Here is a 21,868-nt window from a genome sequence, read left to right as displayed (position 1 = left end):
TTTGGCCACACGAGAGATTTCCTCCTGTTTATCCCCCATACTCCGTAGTCGGCTGTTGAATTCTCTGATTCTTGATTGGCAGCTGCGTTCTTCTTCTTCTCCTCTTTCTTGCCTTCTTGAGATTAAGACTCTGTTTAATATTATTTATTTAGTATTAGTAGCGCCTCATACTAACCTTTAGTAGCTTCAGGTTGCCCGGCCCCACCGGTCAAGGCGAGATGTCGTCGTCAGAGATGAATTTTTCTCAGTCGATGCTATTATATGCAACAATCATATTCTTATTTAATAGTCGGCGTTTATCTTGAACCCCTCCTCTCCTTTTTGGCTCTTGGTTTTGGTTCGGATTCGGACTGGCTAGACTGCTGAGAGCGAGAGTCTTCGGGATCCGCCTTCCCCTCACCAACTGCCCAGTGCCAACCTCTCATCGGACCATCGCCGGCCTACTGTCTTCCTCTTCTTACCACCCCTCCTCTCCTCGTATACCACAGCTTCTATTATATCTTCCTCGTCCTCCATTCATCCTCCTACCAGGTCAACAACCTAGCCAGCACAGCTCGCCCGTACCTATCGCCTATCGCCGATAATCGTCCGATTGCCGATTTCCCCACGGGGCTTCGCCGACCACCGATCACACGCACGCAGAGCTCATGGCATTCTCTCGTCACGTCACCTTTGTCGCATTGAGCCTCCGACTCGCTTCCTATATTCGTTCATACGAGCTGGTTTATCCGTGATCTGATGACCGTGTTGGATACGAGCCGAAGATTTGCAGGTCACCTTACGGGCATAGGCTAAGGCGGGCTGGACATTACTAGACAATAGACACACAAGATACAAGATAGACTCTGGATATCACACTATTGGCGGAAAGATGACATTCGCTGTCGCGACCATGACTTCGCTGGACCAAGACACACACAGACGGGAAATGGACCTCGGATCAGAGAGTCCGGACATGCAGGACGCCAACGGCCCACCGCGCAAGAGAAAGAGGACTCGCAAAGTCCAGCTGGATCGTAAATTCGACTGTTCCTATGAGGGTTGCGGCAAGAGCTACTCGCGCGCGGAGCATCTATACCGCCATCAATTGAACCGTATGCCTGGCACTTCTCCCCAAACTGCTAGCATGGATGCTGATCTTTCGCTGCTCTAGACGCTCCCAAGCAGATCTATCGATGCGATTTCCCGGACTGCTATCGTTCCTTTGTGCGACAGGACCTCTGCGTTCGACATCGCGAACGACATACCACTCAGGGCTCGCAGTTGCAGAAGCGCGATCACTTTGCGCAAGCCGCTTCCGCCACTCCTAGCGGCATTCCGAAACCCCAGATGGTTCAAAATGCGCAGCACGTTCCCCAGAGCTTTGCCCCTCCGGTTCTGTCTCCGCCAGACTCGAAACGAGGATCGACCGGACCGGACCAGCCGATGACTGCGACGACGATTCCGGTTTCTTCCTCGCCGACGTCTGTTGGATACAACCGCCCGTTCAACAACTACCAACATGTTCGGCAGCAGGCTGTTGATGTTGCGGACTCTCCATACTCGAATACAAGCATAACAGACATTGGTTCTCCTACTGCACCTATTGGGTTTAACTCGCCGCCTCTGCAGCGTCCACTACATGCTGCTCTCAACGCCCGCCAAATCGCGCACGGCGTGCCAAACAGCGATCTCCCGCGCTCAGCTCCTGTTGAGAATACAAATTCTGCCAGGGTACAGAATCTTGGTTCGGCCTATGCAGTGCAGACCGACCTCAACGGAGCGTTGGTTAACCAATCCGCATATACGTCTCAAGCAGGCCTACAGATTCCTGTCGACGGATACTCCGACATCAGTATGGCGCCGGTCACTTCTTCAGCATCTGCCCCGCTCGACCAAGCGAACGGCATGGGAGTTCTAGACTCTATGGCGGGGATGATGGTACAAGGCTCGACGGTGGGAGATATGCAGTTCGATGCGATGAACTCCTGTGTATACCCCGTTTTCGGCGGCGAGAGCAATCGTTCACCCTTTCATATGGCAGATGACTTTACGGCATGGCTGTTTAATGAACCGGCCCCTGGATCAGCGGTTCCAAACTCATCCGCAACAAACGTGGTGCCGAGTTACATGGAGGCACAGTTACAGAATCAATTTTTGATGAGCGATGCTACATATGGGAGCTTTCTGAACAGCGTTATCCCGACTCACCCAATGAGTGTTACTAGTATCCTCGATCCTGGTTCACCCCGCGCTATCATGTCTGAAGACAAGCGCCAGGAGCTACTAGACCTCATGTCCACTCGGTTTAACGAAGCCGCATACTCTGCCGTCGCCAAGCGCAAAGACGCCCTGATGGATGGTGACATGGAAGATGACAACCACGTTCTCAGTCTGTCCAAAATGCAGACATATATCGGTTCTTATTGGTATCACTTCCATGTCCAGCTGCCCATCCTTCACCGACCAACTTTTGTAGCCGATAAAGCGCCAAATCTGCTGCTCTTGGCTGTCATTGCTATTGGCGCAGCAACGTTGGACAGTATTCACGGACCAGAAGTCACCGAGGCAGCATCGGAGCTAGCTGACTTTATTATGTGGCATCTACGCTGGGAAATCTTCATGGAAGGCGATTTCCGCCCACCGGCCAAGCTCTGGATCTTCCAGTCGCTTTTGCTGCTGGAAGTATACGAGAAGATGTACTCAACTCGCGCATTGCACGAGCGCGCGCATATTCATCACGACACCACCCTGACACTGATGCGTCGTGGTAGCTCGCTGATTGGGCGTCACTCGTTCGATTCCCCCGGAAGCTTGAGAGACGACCGACAGGCTCGGTCGACTTCTGGATCGACAACAACACCAGACTTTGCCGCGGACGAGTCTTGGACGCATTGGATCAAAACCGAAGCAACTCGACGTGTTGCCTTTGCAGCATTTGTCCTCGACTCCACCCACGCTACCATGTTCGGACACTCAGCGAAGATGGTTGCGCACGAACTTCGCCTTCCGCTGCCGTGCGACGAGGCCCTGTGGTCCGCCACCAGCGCTGCTGAGGTAGCTCGAGTGCAAGCGAGCTTGCATGCCAACGGCGTTCGTCCGGCGATGTTCCTTGAAGGACTGAAGCGAACGCTCAACGGTCAGCGGGTGCGCACAAACGCTTTCGGAAGGACAATTCTCATGGCTGGGCTTCTGAGTGTGAGTTGGCATCTGAACCAACGCGACCTACAAGTCAGCTCCCTTGGTGTCGCCCATGCCCTCGGTGGACGAGATAAGTGGAGATCGTCTCTGTTGCGAGCCTTCGATAACTGGCGGCGTGACTTTGACGAGGCTCTCGGACAGACCGGCATGACGGCCTTCCCTAATGGCTATCGCGGCCGATACGCGCTTGATGAGGACAATGTTTTCGAGTCTCGTGACGTTCTGCACGGATTGGCTCATATGGCGTCGCATGTGGACGTGGTCGACTGCCAGATATTCGCTGGTGCACGTCGTCTGATGGGACGGACCATCACTCCGCGCGACTACAATGCTGCTCGAGAGAAAATGGTTGACCGCTGGGCGACCAAAGCATCCGCGCGCGACGCTACCTTTTACGCTCTCAAGTTTCTTGCCGAGTGTCTTTTGGATAGTAATCACGGAGACCCAGACAGCGAGGGAGAACTGTACTGCGGTCGCGAAGACTATCTTCTCAACCGGCCCTGGGTAATCTATGTCGCTGCCCTGGTCGTCTGGTGCTACGGATATGCCTTGGATGGACCCATCACGGGTGCTCCGGAACTGTCTACAGTCGCAGAGCAGCGACAAGACATGCAGACATTCTTACGTCGTGTAGGCGGTTGCCGTGAGCCAAGCGACCTTGAGAGTATGAAAGGGCGCAACCAGTGCCTCGGGATGTTAATGATCTTGCGGGATGGATTTGTCAACGCGCGGTGGGAGTTGTTGGCTGAAGCTGCAAATCTGCTGAGCAGTTGCATTGTTAAGCTGCGGGGAGTCTCGTAGTAGTTTGTTCTTTGAGTATATATACCCTGGTTCTGAGAATTGGACATATAAAAGGTTGGGATGATTGGAGTATGGAAAAGGGCATTCTGGGCCGATTGTTTATATGCATGATACGACTATAGATTATACCATGTACAGCGATCTCATTCCTCTTTATCCCATCTTTATGTAGATAGTTTCGTGTAGATACTCGCAATGTCATTGTGCCCGAAACAGGCTGTGGAGCGATGGTTACCACAACAACCAAAGCCGGGCCGATCTCCAACCCCCCAACTTCAAAACCATCCGTCTCCTGCATTCCATTCTCCCAAGAATTTCCCTGTTTCCTTCTCGAACTGCAATTATACTGCCTGTCGAATCCATCCCTCGCGCAAGAAGCATACCACCCGTGTGTCAGACTCAACCAAATCGCTCAATTCACCATGGTACGTCGCCCCGGTCGCTGTCGCTGAACATCCCCTCGTTTCCTGCAAGGAGGGACGGGACAGACAAGTCTAGCAAAAACTGCTCAAGCCTCAAGGACCGACCGAGTCTTGTCCCGTCCCATTTGCATTCATTCATTTGTTTTGGTCACCCGTCAGCCAGCCCAGTTACCACGCTACTCCCATCAGCTTTGACTTCACCTCAGCCGTGGGCGGCTCAGTGGCGGTTCCGACAAGACCAGACTACACTACACTACCACCCAATCCTTTGCAACCTCATCCCTTTTCTTGTCCCCGTCTCTTATTCTTCTCATTCTCCCCTCTATATTTTTGCGAGCGAATGCTTGAAACTGCTAGAGACAAAATGTCCCGTTCAAAACCCTCTAACACCGATCTGCACCACGAACAGGCCTCCACGAACTACAAAGAAGCTTTCTCGCTGTTCGACAAGCGCGGCACCGGCCGCGTCGCCCTCGAGTCCCTCGGTGACCTTCTCCGCGCCTGCGGACAAAACCCGACGCTGGCGGAAATCGCTGATCTGGAAAAGAGTGTTGGGGGAGATTGTACGTACCCGCTGTTTCGCTTTTTGAGTTCTACGTTGTGCAGACGGAGCGGTTGTGATGCGATGCGATAGTACTCAAAGGGAAGATGGACTGCTAACAAACTGGCTTTGATAGTCGACTTCGAATCCTTCCTCAAGGTGCTTAACCGCCCCGGTGGCTTCAGGGAGCCCGGTGAGCCGGAGGAGTATTGTCGCGGGTTTCAGGTGTTTGATAAGGATATGACGGGTGTTATTGGTGTTGGGCAGTTGCGGTATAGTATGTTGCCTTTGCGGTTTCTGTCGTGTTGATTGTTGGACGAATTGCTTACAATGACTTAGTCCTCACGAATCTGGGCGAGAAGATGACGGATGAGGAGGTCGACGAGCTTCTCAAGGCAGTTGATACTAGCTCCGGGGAGATCAACTATACAGGTATGTTTACGCAGTGGATATAAGCTCGTGTAGGATGCGGACTTGTGCTAACCTCATAATTTAGACCTCGTTCGCACCATCCTGGCCAACTAAACGACACGATACCCTTTCCTTACGCCTCATGATTCCTTCTCCTAGCTCTTTATGATGTTACATTACTTTCATAATCGCCCTTCCATGTCCAGACTGCTCTACCTTAGCTCTAGCCTTACCTTCAGCCATTAAATGAACAATACAATCAATATACCACACATATATCTCGTGCAATTCGCACTCTAACCATTGCATTGCATTGCCTTCATCCCACATCTACCCCTCATGCCCTCCATTAAAACCCCCCAAAACTACCCCTTAAACCACAACCTCCACTCCGCATCAACCTTCCTCATCTTCTCCTCATCATCCATAATCTCCGTCTCCATCAGCGCCCCCGGCAAAAGATACACAACCCGATCCCCCCTCCCCCCCTCACCAACTTCATCCACCCCCTCATCTCGGACCCCCACCTCAACCTCCTCCTGCCGCCTAAGTAGTCCCCCCTCACTAGGAAAATGCACCTCATCCAGAAAATACCCCACCACAACGCGACACCGCCCGCAGCGCGTGAAGAAGCGCTTCTCGAAGCCGTCGGAGCGGGCAATGATTTTTGGTTTCGTGTCGCGGGAGAGGGTGGAGAGGAGGATTGTGTAGTGGGTTTGGATTAAGTCGGTTTCGGGTTCGGTTTCGTCTGTTGATGGTGCTGGAAGTGGGATGTTTCGCAGTGGCAGGATGCGGGCGGAGTCTGAGCCGGGCTTGTTTCGGGAGGAGAGGGATGCGAGGTCGCGGGTTGTGGCGAGGAGAAGGGTTGTGCAGAAGCGGCAGTGGTGGGTTGTTATTGGGAGGGTTTGCGGGGGTGGGATTGTTGATGATGGTGGTGGTGAGGACATTGTGATTGTGGTTGTTGTGATGCGGGTTTGGATTGGTACCGTGATTGCGTGGTGTGGGTAGAGAAAAGGGAGAGACGGTGTATAGCTGGAGGTTGGAATTGTCTCTGATCAATGAGGTTGTAGATAGGCTCAGAGGAGGGTATAATGAAGGGCGTTGTCAAGGTAGGTGGTGAGGAGGAGGTGTTTGTTTGCGGTGTGGTTGTTTGGGTGATTTTTGCGCCTGTGGGGTGGTTGCACTGCTGGCTTGCTTATCGATAAGCTCCACTCTTTCCAGCTTGGAAGTTGGATCTAGGTATGCTCCAGTTCATGACGACCTCCAACCATCTCACAATATATTTCTCAAGTACTGGCAACCTCAATACACTACAATCCAATCATTTTGTGCCCGGAGCCCAGGTATGAGACTTTCTTGGTCCCTTCATGCTTTCAGACTGCCTTGTTGGTTGGTAAGAGTTTCTGCTCAACTACGCGCGCGCGATGGTCTCAAACAGAGCATCCAAGTTGCTCGCAACTTAAAAAATTGATATGTGATAATGATGCCAGGATATACGTCGAGTTGAAAGGAGCGATCTTATCTCATCATGATCTTTGATGTTTGAGATTCGTTCCTGTGCCGTTGGCAGTACCTGCAAAGCTGGCAGTGTTTCCCGGTTATACCCAATCGCTGTTGCGCCTTGCTATAAATAATGTTGGCTGCTTGGTTCCTTGAAATGCAAATGCACCACTGGCGCTGGGTTGTTCATCGGACGTGATGCTCATCCAATCGGTCGGGATAGATGCATCTTCATCGCCGCTACGAGGCTGCTGGCAAGAACCATGTCGATTCCAATCAATATGCAGCTAATCCTCTGAGTCTCAATGCTCTCTATTCCGCATGGCGCCTATTCTCTCGCAAGAGATATTGGGACTACAGGAAATCTGGACTGCGGCAGCCTTACGTTTGCAAGACCAACGGGTATAAGTACGCTCTCGAATCCGGCTGGGAGCCAAAGGCAAACCTTTCTTAGAAAAGATCCTTACTTACAGTGATATGTCCAACCTCTCATTATCAAGCCGGCTTTATATCTCTTTTGCAGTGTTACCTCTTGTTCGCTATGGAGGTCATGTCCGCGTCAGTCTGTCCAGTGGTGCGGAACGAGCCTAGGTCTCGTCCAGGGCTTCGCAAATGGATTACTGAAAGGCTGCTTCGCTATGCCCTCAAAGCGGTATGCAATTACTGAGCACGAGTCTTATGCTAGGTGGTTAATGCTTGTACTAGTCCCACGTCAAAGTGATTATAATCCTTGGGCATTTGCGGTCCGGAAAGTCAAGCCTTTTCGAAGCCCTCACTGGGCTCGAAGGGTACTCCAAAGGAGGCGTTGAGTCAGGTAAGAATCATGCGAGACATCCTGATTGTAGTTCCCTTGCTGATCGCTGTTGGAAACCAAAGTCACTCAAGAATACCAACTGGGAGGTGCAAACATCGGCGGCGAGTTTTACATATTCGTCGACACCCGGGGTTGAACGATACCGGCAAGAACAATGCAGACATTCTCCGCGAGATCGCGAGATTTCTCAATGCGACGAAAGACGCCGTGACCTACGCCGGTATCCTATACGTGACCCCAGCAACCCTGCAATATTCAAGCGAGGCGAAACAGAATCTTCGGTTCTTAGAGGAATTTTGTGGCCTTGACTATAGCCCATTTATCACCTTCGTTACCACACTATGGGATGATATGAGTTTGTCCGGTGTAGAGCGCAATGATTCACTTATGAGAGAAATGAGAGACAAGAAGTGGTCTTCTTTCATTGACAGGGGGACGCATATCTATCATCATGGCAGGGTTTATCGAGGAGGTATAGAGACTTTAGAGACTCTACCGCTTGAAGACAAGGACGCAACCCGGCAGGCCATGGCCCAGGAAGCCCGGCGTGCTCATGCACGACAAATGATCGAGGGCGTCTATCCTGCTGACAGAGAGTACAGCATCACACTTGTTGTGCGGGAGCTACTTGCAAGACCAGCCGTTGAAGCAACAACAGCCGCAGGATATCTTCAGATGACCCACAACCAGCTTGTGATCACCGGTGCCTTGGCTAATGGCGCAGAAGGATCCAGGGCCAACAACTCCAATGAACCTTCAGAGTCCAGTGGTTTCAACTGGGTTGAGGCACTTGTCTCTGTGGTCGCCAATATGCTCAAATTTCCACTAACGATAATCGTCTCTCTCCTCACTCCGCTATACGAGTTTCTTAAGCTACTAGCAGGGCTCATATCGGTTTCTTTAGTGATGATCCATCGCATCACGATAGAACTCGCTGAGGTGTTGATCATCCTACCCGGAGGCTGGAAGATCATTGTAGGGTATTCATTCAGGAACAGCCTCTACTGGAGGCCCTGGTCACCGCGGGAGGTTGATGCCGGATCAAATGACGACCTTCTGAACGAGCTCCGTGAAGAACTAGCGGAAGAGTCGGTGAATATTGATTTCATGTTTGGCGATATTTTGACGAACGGCCCGCCCACTCCTGACACCGACACCTATCCCGAAAGCCCCTACCGTGCATTCGAGGAAGCTTTCCAGAGAGCTAGCGTTCCGCAAGAGGCGGCTAAGAGTTCTGGTTGGGGTTGTCTTTTGATGTGACGGATCTTCCTCTCTCTTTCCATATCTTTGGCTCTTATGTTTCTGTCACTTTTGCGTGATATTATGCTGTTGTTTCGCATCGCTTTGATCAGTTTCTTGATATCTTGCCTGTAGTTGACACAGTAGTTGTAGTTCTAATTCTGGTTACTCCTATCTAACGCAGTGCTGATATTTTTCTCGTTCAATTACCCTCTTACCCCTGCATAAAACAAAAATAAACTAGCACCAGAATGGAAAAACCCAGACGGCTTTTACAATACTTTGTCTAGTCGTGATAGCTGCTGTCCTTGCTTGTAATATGCTCTGAGCTCAGAGGTCCACAGGGGTGGGGCGGATATTTCATTATCACATGCTAGCTGAGGTCGATGGATTTCAACTCTCTCACTCTTCTGTTTTTTTTTTTTCCCCTGAAGAAAACAACCGGGAAGCAAAGAGACACCGATAAAGAACTACTTCAAGGTAAAGAGAAAATGTGGTAAGTTGATGGCATATCTCATTCAAGTCTCGCTTTTTAGGTAAGTAGACGTATTAACCTCGAACGTGTACAGGGACCGACAATGACAAGTGACCGGTCCAAACTCCACAACTCCAAACTCTCTAAGGAACGATATCAACGCCAGTGTGCTAAATCTGAAACCCTAAAAGAGGGGACGATGCTAAGCTAAGGTGACAAAATAAGATAAGAAAAATAATTCATGCCGCATCCGCTGTGGGAATGGGCTCGGGAATCTTGGTGGGCTGCTCGCCGGCACGGATGACGCGCTGGCCTGTGGCGTCACGCACGTACTCGACGTTCTCCTTCTGGGCGCGCTTCCATATCTCAACTTCGCAGCCACCGCGGATGACACCGACACGCATGGTGGAGAGCAGATTGTGGGCGGCGTTGGAGTGGTAGTAAACACCACCGTTGAACATGGCGGTTGCGTCCTTGCCAATTCCGGAGCCGATCATGGCCTTGCCACCGGGGTGGTCCTTGATGAAGTCGGTCACGTCGTGAATGACACCGGCGATGGCGATGAGGCCACGGCCGTTCTTGGCCTGCTCGACGTAGTCATCCCATTCCATGACGGGAAGCTGGTCGAGAGGAGTACCCCAGTCGAGAGTGGCACGGGTGCGGTCGAGCTTCTTCTGAAGCTGTTGGACACGGCCCTTTTCGATTTCGTTGGCACGGAACTTCTTCAAGTCATAGGCGAGACCGAGCTGCTTCCACGCCCAGATGGACCACTTGGTGGGGTCGTACTGGTGCCATTCGATGGCGTTGCGGTAGTCGGAGGGGAACTCGTGGTGAAAGTTGTGGTATCCCTCACCGAGGGTAACGAGAGCAGTAATGACGTGGTCACGGGGTGAGTTGCGGTCATCGAAGGGCTGGTCACCGAGCCAGTGGGCCAAGGAGTTGACGCAGAAAGTCGCCTGCTGGACGAAGAAGATGCGGAGGATACCGGCGTACACGAAACCACCAGCCCAGTCACCCCAGCCGAGACCAGCAACAAGCATGGGAACAGCCAGACCCATGCCGAAGACAACCTTGAGGTAGTTGCGGTGTTGCCAGACGACAACAGGATCCTCGTTCAAGTCGGAGATATCAGTGCGGCCGATACGCTTGGGGTTCTGCTTCATCACCATCCAGCCAAGGTGGGAGTAAAGCAGACCCTTGCGAACGGAGTAGGGGTCCTTCTCGGTATCGGTGTAACGGTGGTGAGCCCTGTGGTCACGAGCCCACCAGCGAATTGAGCCTTCGACGGCACCACCACCGACGGCAGCGAGCCAGATACGAAGAGGAAGGGTGGCGGAATACGAGCAGTGAGCCCAAAGACGGTGGTAACCTGTTGATATCAGCATCCGGCGTTAAGAAACCGAGACGGCAAAAACCGCTTACCTGCTGTGATACCGAGACCGGTGAAAAAGTAATAGATAACGGCCCAGATGGCGGTCTTGACCTGCAAAGGTACCCAGAAAGCCTGGACGCACCCGTACACGGGGATACCGATGATGAGGAAAACATTCAGCCAGTTGACATGTTTGTACCAGTTCTGGCGAGTGATGGCAGTGTCGGCGATATGGACCTTCTTAGGGTCTGCAACGCGAGACCGGGCGTCGGCCGTTGGTGCAGACATGATGGGTGTGTGGGAGGTAGCGATCGGTGGGGGAGGTGAAGGGGGAAGAGAAAGAGGTATGCAAGGTATTTAAAGAGTGAAGGAAGAAAAAGCGGAGAGAGTGAAAAGTCGGACGAGGTCGACTTCAAGGTGAGGGTTCCACTACTGGGGATGGTTGGGGAGAGGATGATCTAAACGGACAACCACTGCCAATGCAAGGCGAGACAGGGAGGGTCGGCAAGTCAGCGACACGAGTGGCAAGCCATATTATTGGGACGCGGGATCATGCGATATCATGAGCTTCCGAGGTAAAGAATGTGCATCTTGTAATCGTCAATTCCATGATAGGGACGGACAGAGGCCTCCAGGCGATCTCCAACCACTAAGGTGTTGTTGGGCTTCCCATACCAGAGTCAATTCAAACCGGTTCAAGCAAAGGATCCGGCCCATTCCGGTAAGGCGCCAGAGTATCCGCCAATCAGCGGCTGGGCTTTATCTGTTGAATCCCCAACGTTTTCTCGCCCTGGCAGATGTGGCTCGTGTGGGCAGGCGGTGTGGCGGTGCCTGAGGTCCGGTGGCAATAGCGGCTCCTTTCTCCATTATGCTAGAGTTTTATTCGGGATTATCTAATTATCCACAATCATTATCCGTCTATCATTACATCTTCATGATTCAAGCCAGCACTTTTCCGAGATTCTCAGGCCAATCACGATATAGGAAGCCTCGAATTCTAATCGCCTAGAATCAGAGTCCTCCGTAGCACATGGAGTTATCCGACTCATCGACGTCTGGGCCATTGTGTTCCCGCATTGCCCTGCGTGGCAAAACAGTTCTCGCCATCCTGCTCCACGCTGGCGACGAAAGTGGCGGCCTGACGCCTCAGGCTAGCGAACGACTTCGAGATTCGCGCCAAGAGGTTCCAGAAGAAAGCTCAGTTTCTATGACTGATGGAAATGCTTTTTGCGGGGAGTTACAAAAGCTCTTGACTAACACTCCATATTGATTGGTTCGTTGCAATACAATGCTCTACAATGTCATGCCCTTGCATATCAGAACAGAAGCATCACAGACAATAGAAGACTTCTGGAAAAGACATCAGACCTCCTGCATGAACTACAGGAAACAAGCATTGCTTAGCAGTGGCATCGCCCGATACTCGTGCTGGGATTCGGCGCCGCCCGCCTTGTTCTTGATAAGATTTTTGCCTCGTTTCTCCCCCCCGACCTTATCGCACCTTAATCTCACTTAATCTCCAATTATGGGGTTGATAGTGGTTGGCATTATCCCATTCCTTCACTCACGCCCGGGCTGAACTTCTCTCTATCACTAGTCTCCAAGATGTCGATTCTATATAGAGAGCCGCGTCCGTCAAGCTCTGGGGGTGGCCAACTGAGGCAAATCCCCATTCGGACCCCAAACTAAGCGAGACGATCCCTGCGCGAGTCAGCTTTCTTTGCCCACGGATGCTGCTTCGATACTGACCTCACTCAACCTCGAGATGGACGGCCCTGACCAGATTGGGCCAGACTTCAGCCCCAAGAGGACGTTCCGTGATAGATTGCGGCGGACTGTTAATGCCTTCACTACGAAAGATGGCTTGGTTGGCGACTACGACTATGCCTTTCTCTTCACGCCCAGACTCCCTTTCATGAAGCAGAAGAGGAGGTCTGCTCCGTTCTTCGGCCTGGAGGATAAGATACCGGTTGTGTTGGCTTTATTACTTGGACTGCAGCATGCGCTGGCGATGCTGGCTGGAGGTATGCATGATCTGCCATGCTCTTTGACCCCAAGCTAACTGTGTAGTGATCACTCCTCCAATTCTCCTGAGCGGATCATCCGGTGCGAACTTTGGCTCTGAAGACTCCCAATACCTCGTCTCGACCTCTCTCATTGTCTCCGGTCTGCTATCCGCGATACAGATGTTCCGCCTGCACGTATATAAGACACGTTACTACGTGGGTACAGGACTAGTATCAGTGGTGGGAACATCGTTCGCGACAATCACCGTTGCAACCGGCACATTCGCACAGATGTACTCAACAGGCTACTGCCCAGTCGACGACTCCGGCGCACGCCTCCCCTGCCCGAAAGGCTACGGCGCCCTCCTCGCAACCTCCTGCCTATGCTCTCTCCTCGAAATCGGCCTCTCGTTCATGAGCTCCAGGCTTCTAAAAGCCCTCTTCCCACCCATAGTCACCGGCCCAACCGTCTTTCTCATCGGCGCATCCCTAATCGCCAACGGCATGAAAGACTGGGCCGGCGGCTCCGGCACCTGCAGCAACAACCCAGGCGACGGCTCCCTCTGTCCCAGCGCCACCGCACCACACGCCCTTCCCTGGGGCAGTGCCGAGTTCATCGGCCTCGGCTTCCTCGTCTTCGTCACCATAATCCTCTGCGAACGCTTCGGCTCTCCCATCATGAAGTCCTGCGCCGTCATCGTCGGCCTGCTAATGGGCTGTATTGTCGCCGCAGCATGCGGCTACTTCGACCGCTCCGGCATCGACGCCGCCCCCGTCGCCTCCTTCATCTGGGTCAAGACCTTCCCCCTCACAATCTACCCCCCACTCATCCTCCCCCTCCTCGCCGTATACATGGTAATCATGATGGAATCAATCGGCGACATCACCGCAACCTGCGACGTCTCCCGCCTTGCCGTAGAAGGCAAGACATTCGACTCCCGCATCCAAGGCGGCGTCTTAGGCAACGGTATAACATGCCTCCTCGCAGGCCTCTGCACGATAACACCGATGTCGGTCTTCGCACAGAACAACGGCGTCATCGCCTTAACCCGCTGCGCAAACCGCAAGGCCGGCTACTGCTGCTGCTTCTTCCTAGTCATCATGGGAATATTCACAAAATTCGCCGCTGCCCTCGTTGCAATCCCATCTTCTGTGCTCGGCGGCATGACGACATTTCTTTTCTCCTCCGTCGCTATATCCGGCGTGCGGATCATGTGTTCTGTCGACTGGACGAGGAGGAACCGGTTTATTCTAACCGCGGGTTTCGCGGTGGGTATGGCGGCGACGTTGGTGCCGGATTGGTTTAGTTATGTTTTTACCTATCAGGGGGATAATCATGCTCTTGAGGGGTTGTTGCAGGCTGTGGAGCTGGTTATGGCGAATGGGTTTGCTGTTACCGGGTTTTTGGGGCTGGTGTTGAATTTGCTTTTGCCCGTGGAGGAGGAGGAGGAGGAGGGGGTTGAGGAGAAGGATCAGAGGGAGAGGGATAGAGAGGGGGAAGAGGGGCAGCGGCAGGAAGGGTTGAAGGGTTGAAACCGTGTTTGGATATGAATGGAATGTACTGTATATAGATTTGTATGTAGATATTTTTTTGGTACTCTGGGAGGATGTAGATAGATGATGGTATCTCTTGGATATAATTGACACTTATAATCTCTATAGTTTGAATTTTGTGTTTCTAAACTTATCGACAACAGCCAACGGTACATCTTTCTCTATACCCCCTCGACAACCTCCCCTGGCGCCAGCATCTTGATATAACAGTGCTCGCCCGTCTCAAGAACCGAGATCTTATCACCAACGCGAATTCGAGATTCTACATGATTATCATTAGTCTTCAAGCCTTCTTCCAGCCAATACACATGGAAAAGCAAACATACCTCTAACAGCAGGAACCCCCTGCATCCCCAAACAAGCATTTGTCAGATCACCCCTATCAATCCGCCGGTAAGCCTTGAGCGTCTTATCCGGTTCAGAAGAGTGCCGGAAGCCAGTCTCGGGATCGACGTTGGGGAGTTTGCATCTGATCGTGCGGCATGCTGTGTAGATTGTTACTCCCTCCTCCTCCTCCTCTTCAACCTCCTTCGCATCCTTGTTTCTTGATAATGCGGAGGTAGTGGACGAGGGTGAGATGCGAATGACTTTCCAATCATCCTCAACGAACGCTCCCGGGCCAGCGACAATGATGTTCGCTCGGAAACGGCGAATGCTGAGTTTCGGTATTGCGGAGGCGCAATGTGCGTTCACGTCTCGGACGCTGGAGAGGCCTAAGATGTGTAAAGGGTAGGCGTCTGCGAAGCCTGTTGTTGGTTGAAAGCCGAGATCTTTCTTGCGCGGAGCGTTGCGGTAGATTTCTCTGTGATGAGAAGAGTTTACTCGGAAGAGAGTTAGACGGCCACGCTGGATTGATCCTGATGGGTTGAGGAAGCAGTGGAGGGAGTCTGGGATGTGGTGGCTGTAGTCGTAGGCGAAAGGGTTGTCCTTCCAGATCTTAACCGGGGTGAGTGGGTAAGTTGATTCCTGGTCTGGGAAGGGGTGAAGAGGAACTGAAATTGATGTTTCATGATATATAAGACCGAGCGAGATTCCTAGGTTAAGGAAGGAAGAGTGTATGGCGTTGCGGCCGACTCGGGGGTAGTATAGAACTAGCACGCCTTTGGACTTGACCTCCTCGAGGTCCGCGCTGTAGCCTTCAACTGTTGGGTCAGGGATCCAGATCTCTGGTCGCATAAGAGCAAGTCGATTGAAGCCACGGTTGCGCAGAGTTCGAGCCGTCCAGTTTGTTCCATTGCTCTTCTTTAATGGTTCCGTCTGGAGACTTGGATTTGAAGGAGGCACGTCCTCCGCGAAGCAAAACTGCCGATCGAAGGCAAAGCCCGTGGCGACAATATCAGCTTCATCTAGCTCAATGCCTGCACAGCTCTTGATTGGGTATGTAAAAAGTGCTTTCACACGCCATGCTGGGCGCCCTTGTTCACCTATGCTGTCTTCAGGAACGCCTTGGTTGTATTTTGTATGAAATTCATCATGCAAGTGGCTTTGAGTAGCTGAAAGGCCGAGCTTCCGACAGCCTTTGGGCGAGTAATTTCTTTTATTGTACTGAGCCACCATATAAATGGCGAAACCTAGAGCGCCCAATATAGCGAGAATGGTGTTCGTCACGACGGCATCTCGAAGGTGTGGAAAATCTCGCATGTCTAGTTGTGGCGCGAGTGGAACACTCAGACAATCTAGAGCCTCTTCAGGCTTCACACCGTGTAATATATATAAACACTTGAGAAAAGCAAATCTTGAAGCCTCGATCAGAGCGTCGAGAAAGAGCTTCTTATTGGTCGGATTAAGGAGGAAAAAAGATGTAAGCAATGAGTCACGTGAGAATGGTTTCCTCTTTGGAGAGCGCTCTCGTGAGAGACTCTCCAGTCTGCTCGTATCTCGATTGAAGTGGCCTGCAATGGCTCTCTAAATGATTGGGGTCGAGATGCTATGATGCCGGTGTGTTCTTCGTGATCTGAAAGTTTCCGGAATGAGCGGCTGGCAGGCTGTTGATTGATCAGCGAGTGTTCTCAAGATGAACACCCAAGAGTTGCTGAGTCCCGCAACTCAGAAGTCACGTAAGATTCAGTCGAGAGATTGGCGTGGTACCATTGCTGACCAAACACAGGTCCTGTTGTATCGTTCCCTGCATCGCAATCCCTGCAGGCCTGTGCCTCTCTCGGAATCGGCGCGATTTCAACTGGCCTTCCTCGGCTGGATGACGCGATTTGTCCACCATCTGCAGAGGGAACTGACGACGTCGACCCCCGAGGAATTCCAAAAGGCCATGTGACAGAGGTTTTTGGTCCATCCGGAGTTGGCAAAACGTCTTTAGCGTACGCCTCTACCATGAGCCACCTGTACCTCTATGCTAATATCCTATAGGCTGAATATAGTTGCAAACGCATTACTTGCCGGTGGTAAGGTAGTCTGGATCGGTATGCTAAGTTGCCTTCTGCCATTCAAGCGACTAATGCGAGTCAGATACGGGACCTCCTTTGCCCCGGATCCGTTTGCGAGAGATACTGGAGAAATCCCGAAGGGACTCCGAGTCAACTGAAACCCCCGAGGAGCTTGCGAAGAACTTGGTCTATATAAGAGCCCACTCCCTGCCACATCTACTAGCACTACTGCTTCATACCCCAGCGAATTTCCCACCCGATGACTGCGACTTACTGGTCATAGACTCTGCTTCAGGACCTTTCCCATCGTACTTCCCCAACCCAACCGAGCTCAAGGCCCGCTTATCGCAATCGAAGACCATTGACAAAACCCAGGTCCAATGGCTCATGAATAGGAACTCTAACGTCACGAGTGACTTGGCGAATCAGCTCACCAAACTAGCGACAACCCGCCAAATGGCAGTACTCGCCATCAATCAAACCCGTACCCGGATAAGAGGCCAACTACGTGCGACCTTGTGCCCGGTGCTCTCTGGTGGGCCATGGGAGAGCACTATAAACACGCGTATTGTTCTTTATCGCGAAACCACGACAACTGAAGAGGGAGATTTACGCAATCATCGATACGCAGAAGTTATGAAGAGGACCGGAAAACTCTTGCCGCTGCGGCTGGAGGATTATATTATCTCATTCTCCATTGAGAAGGTAAGCATTGTTTTCTCGTATCATTTGTTCTCTATAGAAGATTTATTGCTTACACGCTAAAGGATGGCTTACGTGCTGTGGATGATGATTCCTCGCCTCGTATGGCTCCGCTCATCGTGGACGAAAGACCGGAGCCGGCCACACAAAGAAAGCGCAAAGTCGATGAAATCGCTGATAGCCAGGATGAAGACGATTCTGACGCCGAGTACGGGTGGGTCGACGAGGACGGCGGACTCCTCGAGAAATGATGTCTGAGTGACAACCATATCATTACATCGAAAGAACTATACTAGCATCCGAGGACTATCTCACGCCATCCAATACCATACATATGACATATTTAACTGGAAACATCGACTATTGGCAAGAATCTTAAACCGAAACGCTGTCTTCACGCGAACGCCGTTCTACCCAGGTCGAGAGCTCCGTCATCGCCAATATCTTGTCCTCCGGTATGTCGATACTTGGGCGAGATCGGGGTGCCCGCGAAGCCGAATTCGTGACCGAGCCGCGACCGAAGTTGACCCCGCCATGCATTGCCGACGAGATTCCACCTGGGTTATTCGAAGCCTGTAGTGAGGATAGGTGGATTGGGCTGTGGATTAAACCTTGTCGCTTATCACCGTGAACAACATCAACCAGCTTGCCGAGCACGGCGAATTCCAGCTTCAACTTCACACTGTATATGACACCTTTCAACGTGATCTGTACAGCATACTCGCTAGCGTATTCGAGTCCCAGCAGCACCAAGTCCATAAGGACGATGACCACGTTGATACCCACGAGTTGATGCATGATTTTTCGGTTCTCTCTGCTAGAGCCTAGGTGCAGAAGCTTGGTCGTCTCCCAGACATATAGCCCTGAAATAATGACCTCTTGGATAGTGAATCCAGTCATTTGGATCTTCTCCATGATGTTGTACCCAGTTGCGAAAACCGAATCACTACTTGCGATATTTGACCCGTATGTCAAAACGGTTGTTGGCACATGTAGCAGAAAGACATTGGCAATAATCATGCAGAGAACGCGACGAAGGATACGCTCATCCCGAAGCACGAGGTGCAGTCGAGAATATAAGACGACGGCTTGGCCCGTGACCATTGACCACCAGCCGACAGTGAGGATTGTGACCGAAAGTGTTGAGTTTGCCTGGCTGAAGAATTTCAGCAAAAAGCCCACTGAATATGGCACGACGCCGACAATTCCAGAGATGAGAAGACTCCAGAAGTATAACCCCTTCCAGCGACGGAAGGTCGAAAGCACGAGAATGACAAGCTCGATGACATTGTAAGCAGACAATGCAATAAAAATCACAAGTGTCGCTTTGAGCCCGTCGCTATTGTTGGATCGGAGCTCCCCGGAGATTCCATCAAGAGGCGATCCAGTCAACGAGTTAGCCATGTTGTTGCAGCAGGGACATCTGAGTAAGAGGTTAATACCGAAACAACCTGACTCAGGGAGAACCCGAACATGGCGCCCTTCTTCAACAAGAGAAAGGGGGTATTCAGTATACCAGGGATTTCAAAACCGCCTGGAGGCGGAGGGGAACTTACTATTCATCCGATATCGAATGAGGATTGTTCGAGAAGCACAACAACACCGGTACCCGCCGTGAACCTGGCCCTGGCCACCAAACTGCTCTTATACAGCACAGGATAACAATGCTGCACACACAGACCACTGTCCCGTCTCCCTTTTGGATCAGCCATGCACAGTAATCTCATAAGCAAACACCCCGAAACTTCGGCATCGGCAAGGAAGAAATAAGATATCGAGGCTCAGCCAACGCGTCACCTCCCTTCCATATCAAAAGATCCAACCGACGTGACCAAGAACATCTAGACAAGGATCAAGAGCAATGAAGTAGATAGCCGCAGCGACAGCTCATTCGCAATGAACCAGCCAATCAACCAATCAGCTAAACAGCTAAACAGCGTCGCGATAAAACCGACAGGGGAGAGACTCAGACAGCGTCGCACAAATACCCCCCAACAACATTCTTTATTGAAGCTTTCGGAGTGAAACAACAGCTACAAGGCCAAAGCGAAATTGCCAGTGTCCCGAGAGCAATCTCATCAGTGACAACCACAGCGGCAGCAACAAAACCAAACAAACGCCGATCCCCTGCAAACAAATATAACGAGAGAATCCGGGGAAACGAAAGTTGAAAATTCTCCCAGGGGCAAAATCTGGGGCTCGAATGTAATCCATGACAAAAAACAGACTTTAGACTAGACCGCTACTGCTAAACTAGCTCAGTTGCGTGGCTGGCTTGGGCTGGGCTGGGCTACTCCGTACAGCGCTCGGTTGGAGATTAGCCTGGCGGGCCTGCGCCAGCCTGGCAGGCCAGGCGCGCAGGGATTAATTCTTTGGTAACAAGTAAAAAGTTGCAATGTCCACGTTGGCTGCTCCAGGCTCCGGGCTCCAGCTCGTGCTGTAGAGGGCTCCGGGCTCTGGATCCCGGAGTGTCAACACTTAGGTAGTATAACCTAGGTACTTACCCTCTCACGGATGACGATTCACATCCTAAATAGAACAAAGCCCAAACATACGAGTAACGAGAACAAAGTACGCCCAAAGGTACTGGTTCGAAATTCCCTTGTTCCATAGAATAGAGTTAGAAAGAAAGACATTGTCAATGTCTGTCTGTCTGAGCGCGACGCTGTGTAAGGCCGCGAGGAGAGCAGCGAGGCAAGCCTACGAGAAAGACACAATGCATTCATGCAGTCCAACAAGGAATTGGATGATTCTGTCGTCCGCAGGGACTTTGGCAAAGAGGTACGCGACCTACACTGCGCAGCCACGCTGATCAGCCGTGCGACGTGGATGTCGCAAGCCGAAGAGGTTCCGTTGAGAAGACTGGGGTTTTGACTCTGTTTCGTTGGACATCCATATCCTCGTCGAATTGGGGTGGGTTAGTTTAGCTTTGATACCGTATCTGGCTGGGAAGAGGCGTCGGGAGGAGGTTTATCTGATCCATGAGATTTGTATTCGGGAAAAACGGAGTTGGGTCTACGATACGCAAGGTAAAGGGATGAGCAATGCTCGATTGTATGTAATCTTCAGTATGGTCATTTCGTGAGCGGCTTCATCTCGATGTTTGCACCTCGGCGTTTCAGGAGTGTTGTTAGTACCAGAAGATCGGAAGCTGATACACGATGGGTGGCACGAGAACGAGGTAAGGAGCCTTGTCAGACTTAGTAGATGTCTATTATGCTACAAGTCTCGTCGGATCAACATGAACGAATAAATCATAGACTGGTCAGGTAATCTTCGATCTCCTCTTTCGTCAGCTTCCTGAACCTAGGGCCACGCGCCCCCTCAACGCCCTCATATCCAAGCAGGTGGTCGGCAGGAGGACCAACAATACCTATCGAGCGATTAGCATTACACGTGGGTGAATTATCCTCCTTGGGGGCTTACCGATTTCTATCGTGTCACCGTTCATCTCGCCTTCGATTGTCTCCTTCAAGGTCAGCAGAGCAATGTGGATGGCATCTTCCAGCTCCAACCCTTCGGTGTAACGCTTTTCCAAGAATGTCTTCGCACTTGTAGCATGCTTTCCGATGGCTGTGGCTTTCCATGGGTAGTAACTGCCGCTGGGGTCGACCTGGTATAAACTGGGGCCTCCCTTCAGAATACCGCCCGTCTTTCCGGTAGCCTTCTTGGGTTCCTCCTCATCTCCTTTCTCGGCTTGAGCAGTCTCCGGCTCAACACCCTCGTCCCAGCCAGCAATCAGCAAACTGACGCCATATGGTCGGACACCACCAGACTGGGTGGCCTCCTGCACAACACGGGCAACGTCCTGCACGAGGATTCTGGTCGGTGGGTATTCGTTATAGATGCGCTTGTATCCGGTGTGAGAGACCTTGCGGGCCTTGTCAACGAGCACTCGGTAGTCGGGGCCCATGCCAGCGTAGACCATGCCGATGTCGGGTGTGATGAGGGAGATCTTGGAGAGGGAAGGAGGGTCGATCAGGGGAGATGAGGACTTCTTTTCAGTGGCTAGGACGATTCCATTCGTGGCTGCCAGTGATAAGCATCGTTAGGAGCTGTCTATAGCTGTGGGCTTCGGGAGAGTGTAGACCGCCGTACCTTTGATTCCGAGAGCAGTAACTCCTTGGTTGACCGCGTTCAATGCATATTCTACTCGATTAGCATGAGAGACCAAGCTGGAGGTTTAGAAGACTGTACCGATCTGAACGAGCTTCCCACTGTGAAGAATTAGTAGCTGTTCCTCTGCAATTGGTAGAGCTCCGCTTACCTGGGGGAGAAGGTGGTCAAGGAGAAAGAATATCTGTCGGCCATCGAGACGTCTGGTTATCTCCCGAGCTTTACCGAGTGTCAAATAAGTGAGGGAGAGATCTGGAAGGAATGATCGAGATAGAGGGAGGCCGTGGGGGATTAATGCTCTGGACAGGCTAGGTAGCTGCTGTTGACGTGAGACTCTGGGAGGTGACTTGGCGC

General features: G+C 51.8%; 10 protein-coding genes across 10 annotated transcripts; 5 read left to right on the top strand and 5 right to left on the bottom strand.

Moving 5' to 3' along the window:
- Positions 1-298: 298 nt before the first annotated feature.
- On the top strand, positions 299-4,095 carry BJY04DRAFT_140002 (putative C2H2 finger domain protein). Its single transcript, XM_073708662.1, has 2 exons — positions 299-1,094; positions 1,154-4,095. The coding sequence occupies exons 1-2, from the start codon at positions 872-874 to the stop codon at positions 3,979-3,981; spliced, it is 3,051 nt and encodes a 1,016-aa protein (XP_073566477.1). The 5' UTR covers positions 299-871; the 3' UTR covers positions 3,982-4,095.
- Positions 4,096-4,192: 97 nt separating this feature from the next.
- Positions 4,193-5,641, top strand: BJY04DRAFT_199532 (putative cytokinesis EF-hand protein Cdc4). Its single transcript, XM_073712790.1, has 4 exons — positions 4,193-4,966; positions 5,081-5,221; positions 5,284-5,376; positions 5,441-5,641. Exons 1-4 carry the CDS (start codon positions 4,744-4,746, stop codon positions 5,467-5,469), a joined length of 486 nt encoding a protein of 161 aa, XP_073566476.1. The 5' UTR covers positions 4,193-4,743; the 3' UTR covers positions 5,470-5,641.
- A 79-nt stretch (positions 5,642-5,720) lies between these two features.
- BJY04DRAFT_222838 (uncharacterized protein) lies at positions 5,721-6,302 on the bottom strand (the record flags this gene model as incomplete). Its single annotated transcript, XM_073717513.1, has 1 exon — positions 5,721-6,302. The coding sequence occupies one exon, from the start codon at positions 6,300-6,302 to the stop codon at positions 5,721-5,723; it is 582 nt and encodes a 193-aa protein (XP_073566475.1).
- A 1,094-nt stretch (positions 6,303-7,396) lies between these two features.
- Positions 7,397-8,929, top strand: BJY04DRAFT_222837 (uncharacterized protein; the record flags this gene model as incomplete). The annotated part of the gene is made up of 3 exons (XM_073717512.1): positions 7,397-7,507; positions 7,561-7,669; positions 7,776-8,929. 3 exons carry the CDS (start codon positions 7,397-7,399, stop codon positions 8,927-8,929), a joined length of 1,374 nt encoding a protein of 457 aa, XP_073566474.1.
- A 346-nt stretch (positions 8,930-9,275) lies between these two features.
- BJY04DRAFT_139906 (stearoyl-CoA 9-desaturase sdeA) lies at positions 9,276-11,180 on the bottom strand. Its single transcript, XM_073708659.1, has 2 exons — positions 10,806-11,180; positions 9,276-10,752 (listed from the first exon to the last, which is right to left on the bottom strand). Exons 1-2 carry the CDS (start codon positions 11,041-11,043, stop codon positions 9,623-9,625), a joined length of 1,368 nt encoding a protein of 455 aa, XP_073566473.1. The 5' UTR covers positions 11,044-11,180; the 3' UTR covers positions 9,276-9,622.
- A 1,340-nt stretch (positions 11,181-12,520) lies between these two features.
- On the top strand, positions 12,521-14,294 carry BJY04DRAFT_210447 (nucleobase:cation symporter-2 family protein; the record flags this gene model as incomplete). Its single annotated transcript, XM_073714251.1, has 2 exons — positions 12,521-12,779; positions 12,826-14,294. 2 exons carry the CDS (start codon positions 12,521-12,523, stop codon positions 14,292-14,294), a joined length of 1,728 nt encoding a protein of 575 aa, XP_073566472.1.
- Positions 14,295-14,476: 182 nt separating this feature from the next.
- Positions 14,477-15,956, bottom strand: BJY04DRAFT_222834 (MOSC domain protein; the record flags this gene model as incomplete). The annotated part of the gene is made up of 2 exons (XM_073717511.1): positions 14,477-14,577; positions 14,642-15,956. 2 exons carry the CDS (start codon positions 15,954-15,956, stop codon positions 14,477-14,479), a joined length of 1,416 nt encoding a protein of 471 aa, XP_073566471.1.
- Positions 15,957-16,222: 266 nt separating this feature from the next.
- BJY04DRAFT_231428 (uncharacterized protein) lies at positions 16,223-17,711 on the top strand. The gene is made up of 5 exons (XM_073719532.1): positions 16,223-16,372; positions 16,423-16,630; positions 16,680-16,732; positions 16,779-17,401; positions 17,464-17,711. The coding sequence occupies exons 1-5, from the start codon at positions 16,330-16,332 to the stop codon at positions 17,647-17,649; spliced, it is 1,113 nt and encodes a 370-aa protein (XP_073566470.1). The 5' UTR covers positions 16,223-16,329; the 3' UTR covers positions 17,650-17,711.
- On the bottom strand, positions 17,712-19,149 carry BJY04DRAFT_139886 (uncharacterized protein). Its single transcript, XM_073708658.1, has 2 exons — positions 18,955-19,149; positions 17,712-18,821 (listed from the first exon to the last, which is right to left on the bottom strand). The coding sequence occupies exon 2, from the start codon at positions 18,800-18,802 to the stop codon at positions 17,774-17,776; it is 1,029 nt and encodes a 342-aa protein (XP_073566469.1). The 5' UTR covers positions 18,803-18,821; positions 18,955-19,149; the 3' UTR covers positions 17,712-17,773.
- Positions 19,150-20,357: 1,208 nt separating this feature from the next.
- pre8 (proteasome core particle subunit alpha 2) lies at positions 20,358-21,813 on the bottom strand. The gene is made up of 5 exons (XM_073712789.1): positions 21,666-21,813; positions 21,596-21,615; positions 21,497-21,547; positions 20,825-21,427; positions 20,358-20,771 (listed from the first exon to the last, which is right to left on the bottom strand). Exons 1-5 carry the CDS (start codon positions 21,707-21,709, stop codon positions 20,653-20,655), a joined length of 837 nt encoding a protein of 278 aa, XP_073566468.1. The 5' UTR covers positions 21,710-21,813; the 3' UTR covers positions 20,358-20,652.
- Positions 21,814-21,868: the final 55 nt, after the last annotated feature.

The sequence above is a fragment of the Aspergillus karnatakaensis genome (assembly GCF_047715665.1).
Source record: "Aspergillus karnatakaensis strain CBS 102800 unplaced genomic scaffold BJY04scaffold_64, whole genome shotgun sequence".
Taxonomy (NCBI): Eukaryota; Fungi; Ascomycota; class Eurotiomycetes; order Eurotiales; family Aspergillaceae; genus Aspergillus; species Aspergillus karnatakaensis.
This window is presented reverse-complemented; position numbering and strand designations above follow the sequence as displayed.

What these genes read in the sequence shown, in the direction of transcription:
- BJY04DRAFT_139906 (XM_073708659.1), bottom strand. Translation starts at nt 11,043, where the DNA reads ATGTCTGCACCAACGGCCGACGCCCGGTCTCGCGTTGCAGACCCTAAG. An exon ending in CGGTCTCGGTATCACAGCAG is followed by an intron (nt 10,753 to 10,805) that starts GTAAGCGGTTTT and finishes TGATATCAACAG; the next exon opens with GTTACCACCGTCTTTGGGCT.
- BJY04DRAFT_139886 (XM_073708658.1), bottom strand. Translation starts at nt 18,802, where the DNA reads ATGGCTAACTCGTTGACTGGATCGCCTCTTGATGGAATCTCCGGGGAG.
- BJY04DRAFT_231428 (XM_073719532.1), top strand. Translation starts at nt 16,330, where the DNA reads ATGAACACCCAAGAGTTGCTGAGTCCCGCAACTCAGAAGTCAC. An exon ending in GTTGGCAAAACGTCTTTAGC is followed by an intron (nt 16,631 to 16,679) that starts GTACGCCTCTAC and finishes AATATCCTATAG; the next exon opens with GCTGAATATAGTTGCAAACG. An exon ending in TCTCATTCTCCATTGAGAAG is followed by an intron (nt 17,402 to 17,463) that starts GTAAGCATTGTT and finishes TACACGCTAAAG; the next exon opens with GATGGCTTACGTGCTGTGGA.
- BJY04DRAFT_140002 (XM_073708662.1), top strand. Translation starts at nt 872, where the DNA reads ATGACATTCGCTGTCGCGACCATGACTTCGCTGGACCAAGACACACAC. An exon ending in ATACCGCCATCAATTGAACC is followed by an intron (nt 1,095 to 1,153) that starts GTATGCCTGGCA and finishes TCGCTGCTCTAG; the next exon opens with ACGCTCCCAAGCAGATCTAT.
- pre8 (XM_073712789.1), bottom strand. Translation starts at nt 21,709, where the DNA reads ATGGCCGACAGATATTCTTTCTCCTTGACCACCTTCTCCCCCAG. An exon ending in TGGGAAGCTCGTTCAGATCG is followed by an intron (nt 21,548 to 21,595) that starts GTACAGTCTTCT and finishes CTAATCGAGTAG; the next exon opens with AATATGCATTGAACGCGGTC. An exon ending in TACTGCTCTCGGAATCAAAG is followed by an intron (nt 21,428 to 21,496) that starts GTACGGCGGTCT and finishes TATCACTGGCAG; the next exon opens with CCACGAATGGAATCGTCCTA.
- BJY04DRAFT_199532 (XM_073712790.1), top strand. Translation starts at nt 4,744, where the DNA reads ATGCTTGAAACTGCTAGAGACAAAATGTCCCGTTCAAAACCCTCTAAC. An exon ending in AAAGAGTGTTGGGGGAGATT is followed by an intron (nt 4,967 to 5,080) that starts GTACGTACCCGC and finishes TGGCTTTGATAG; the next exon opens with TCGACTTCGAATCCTTCCTC. An exon ending in CGGGGAGATCAACTATACAG is followed by an intron (nt 5,377 to 5,440) that starts GTATGTTTACGC and finishes CTCATAATTTAG; the next exon opens with ACCTCGTTCGCACCATCCTG.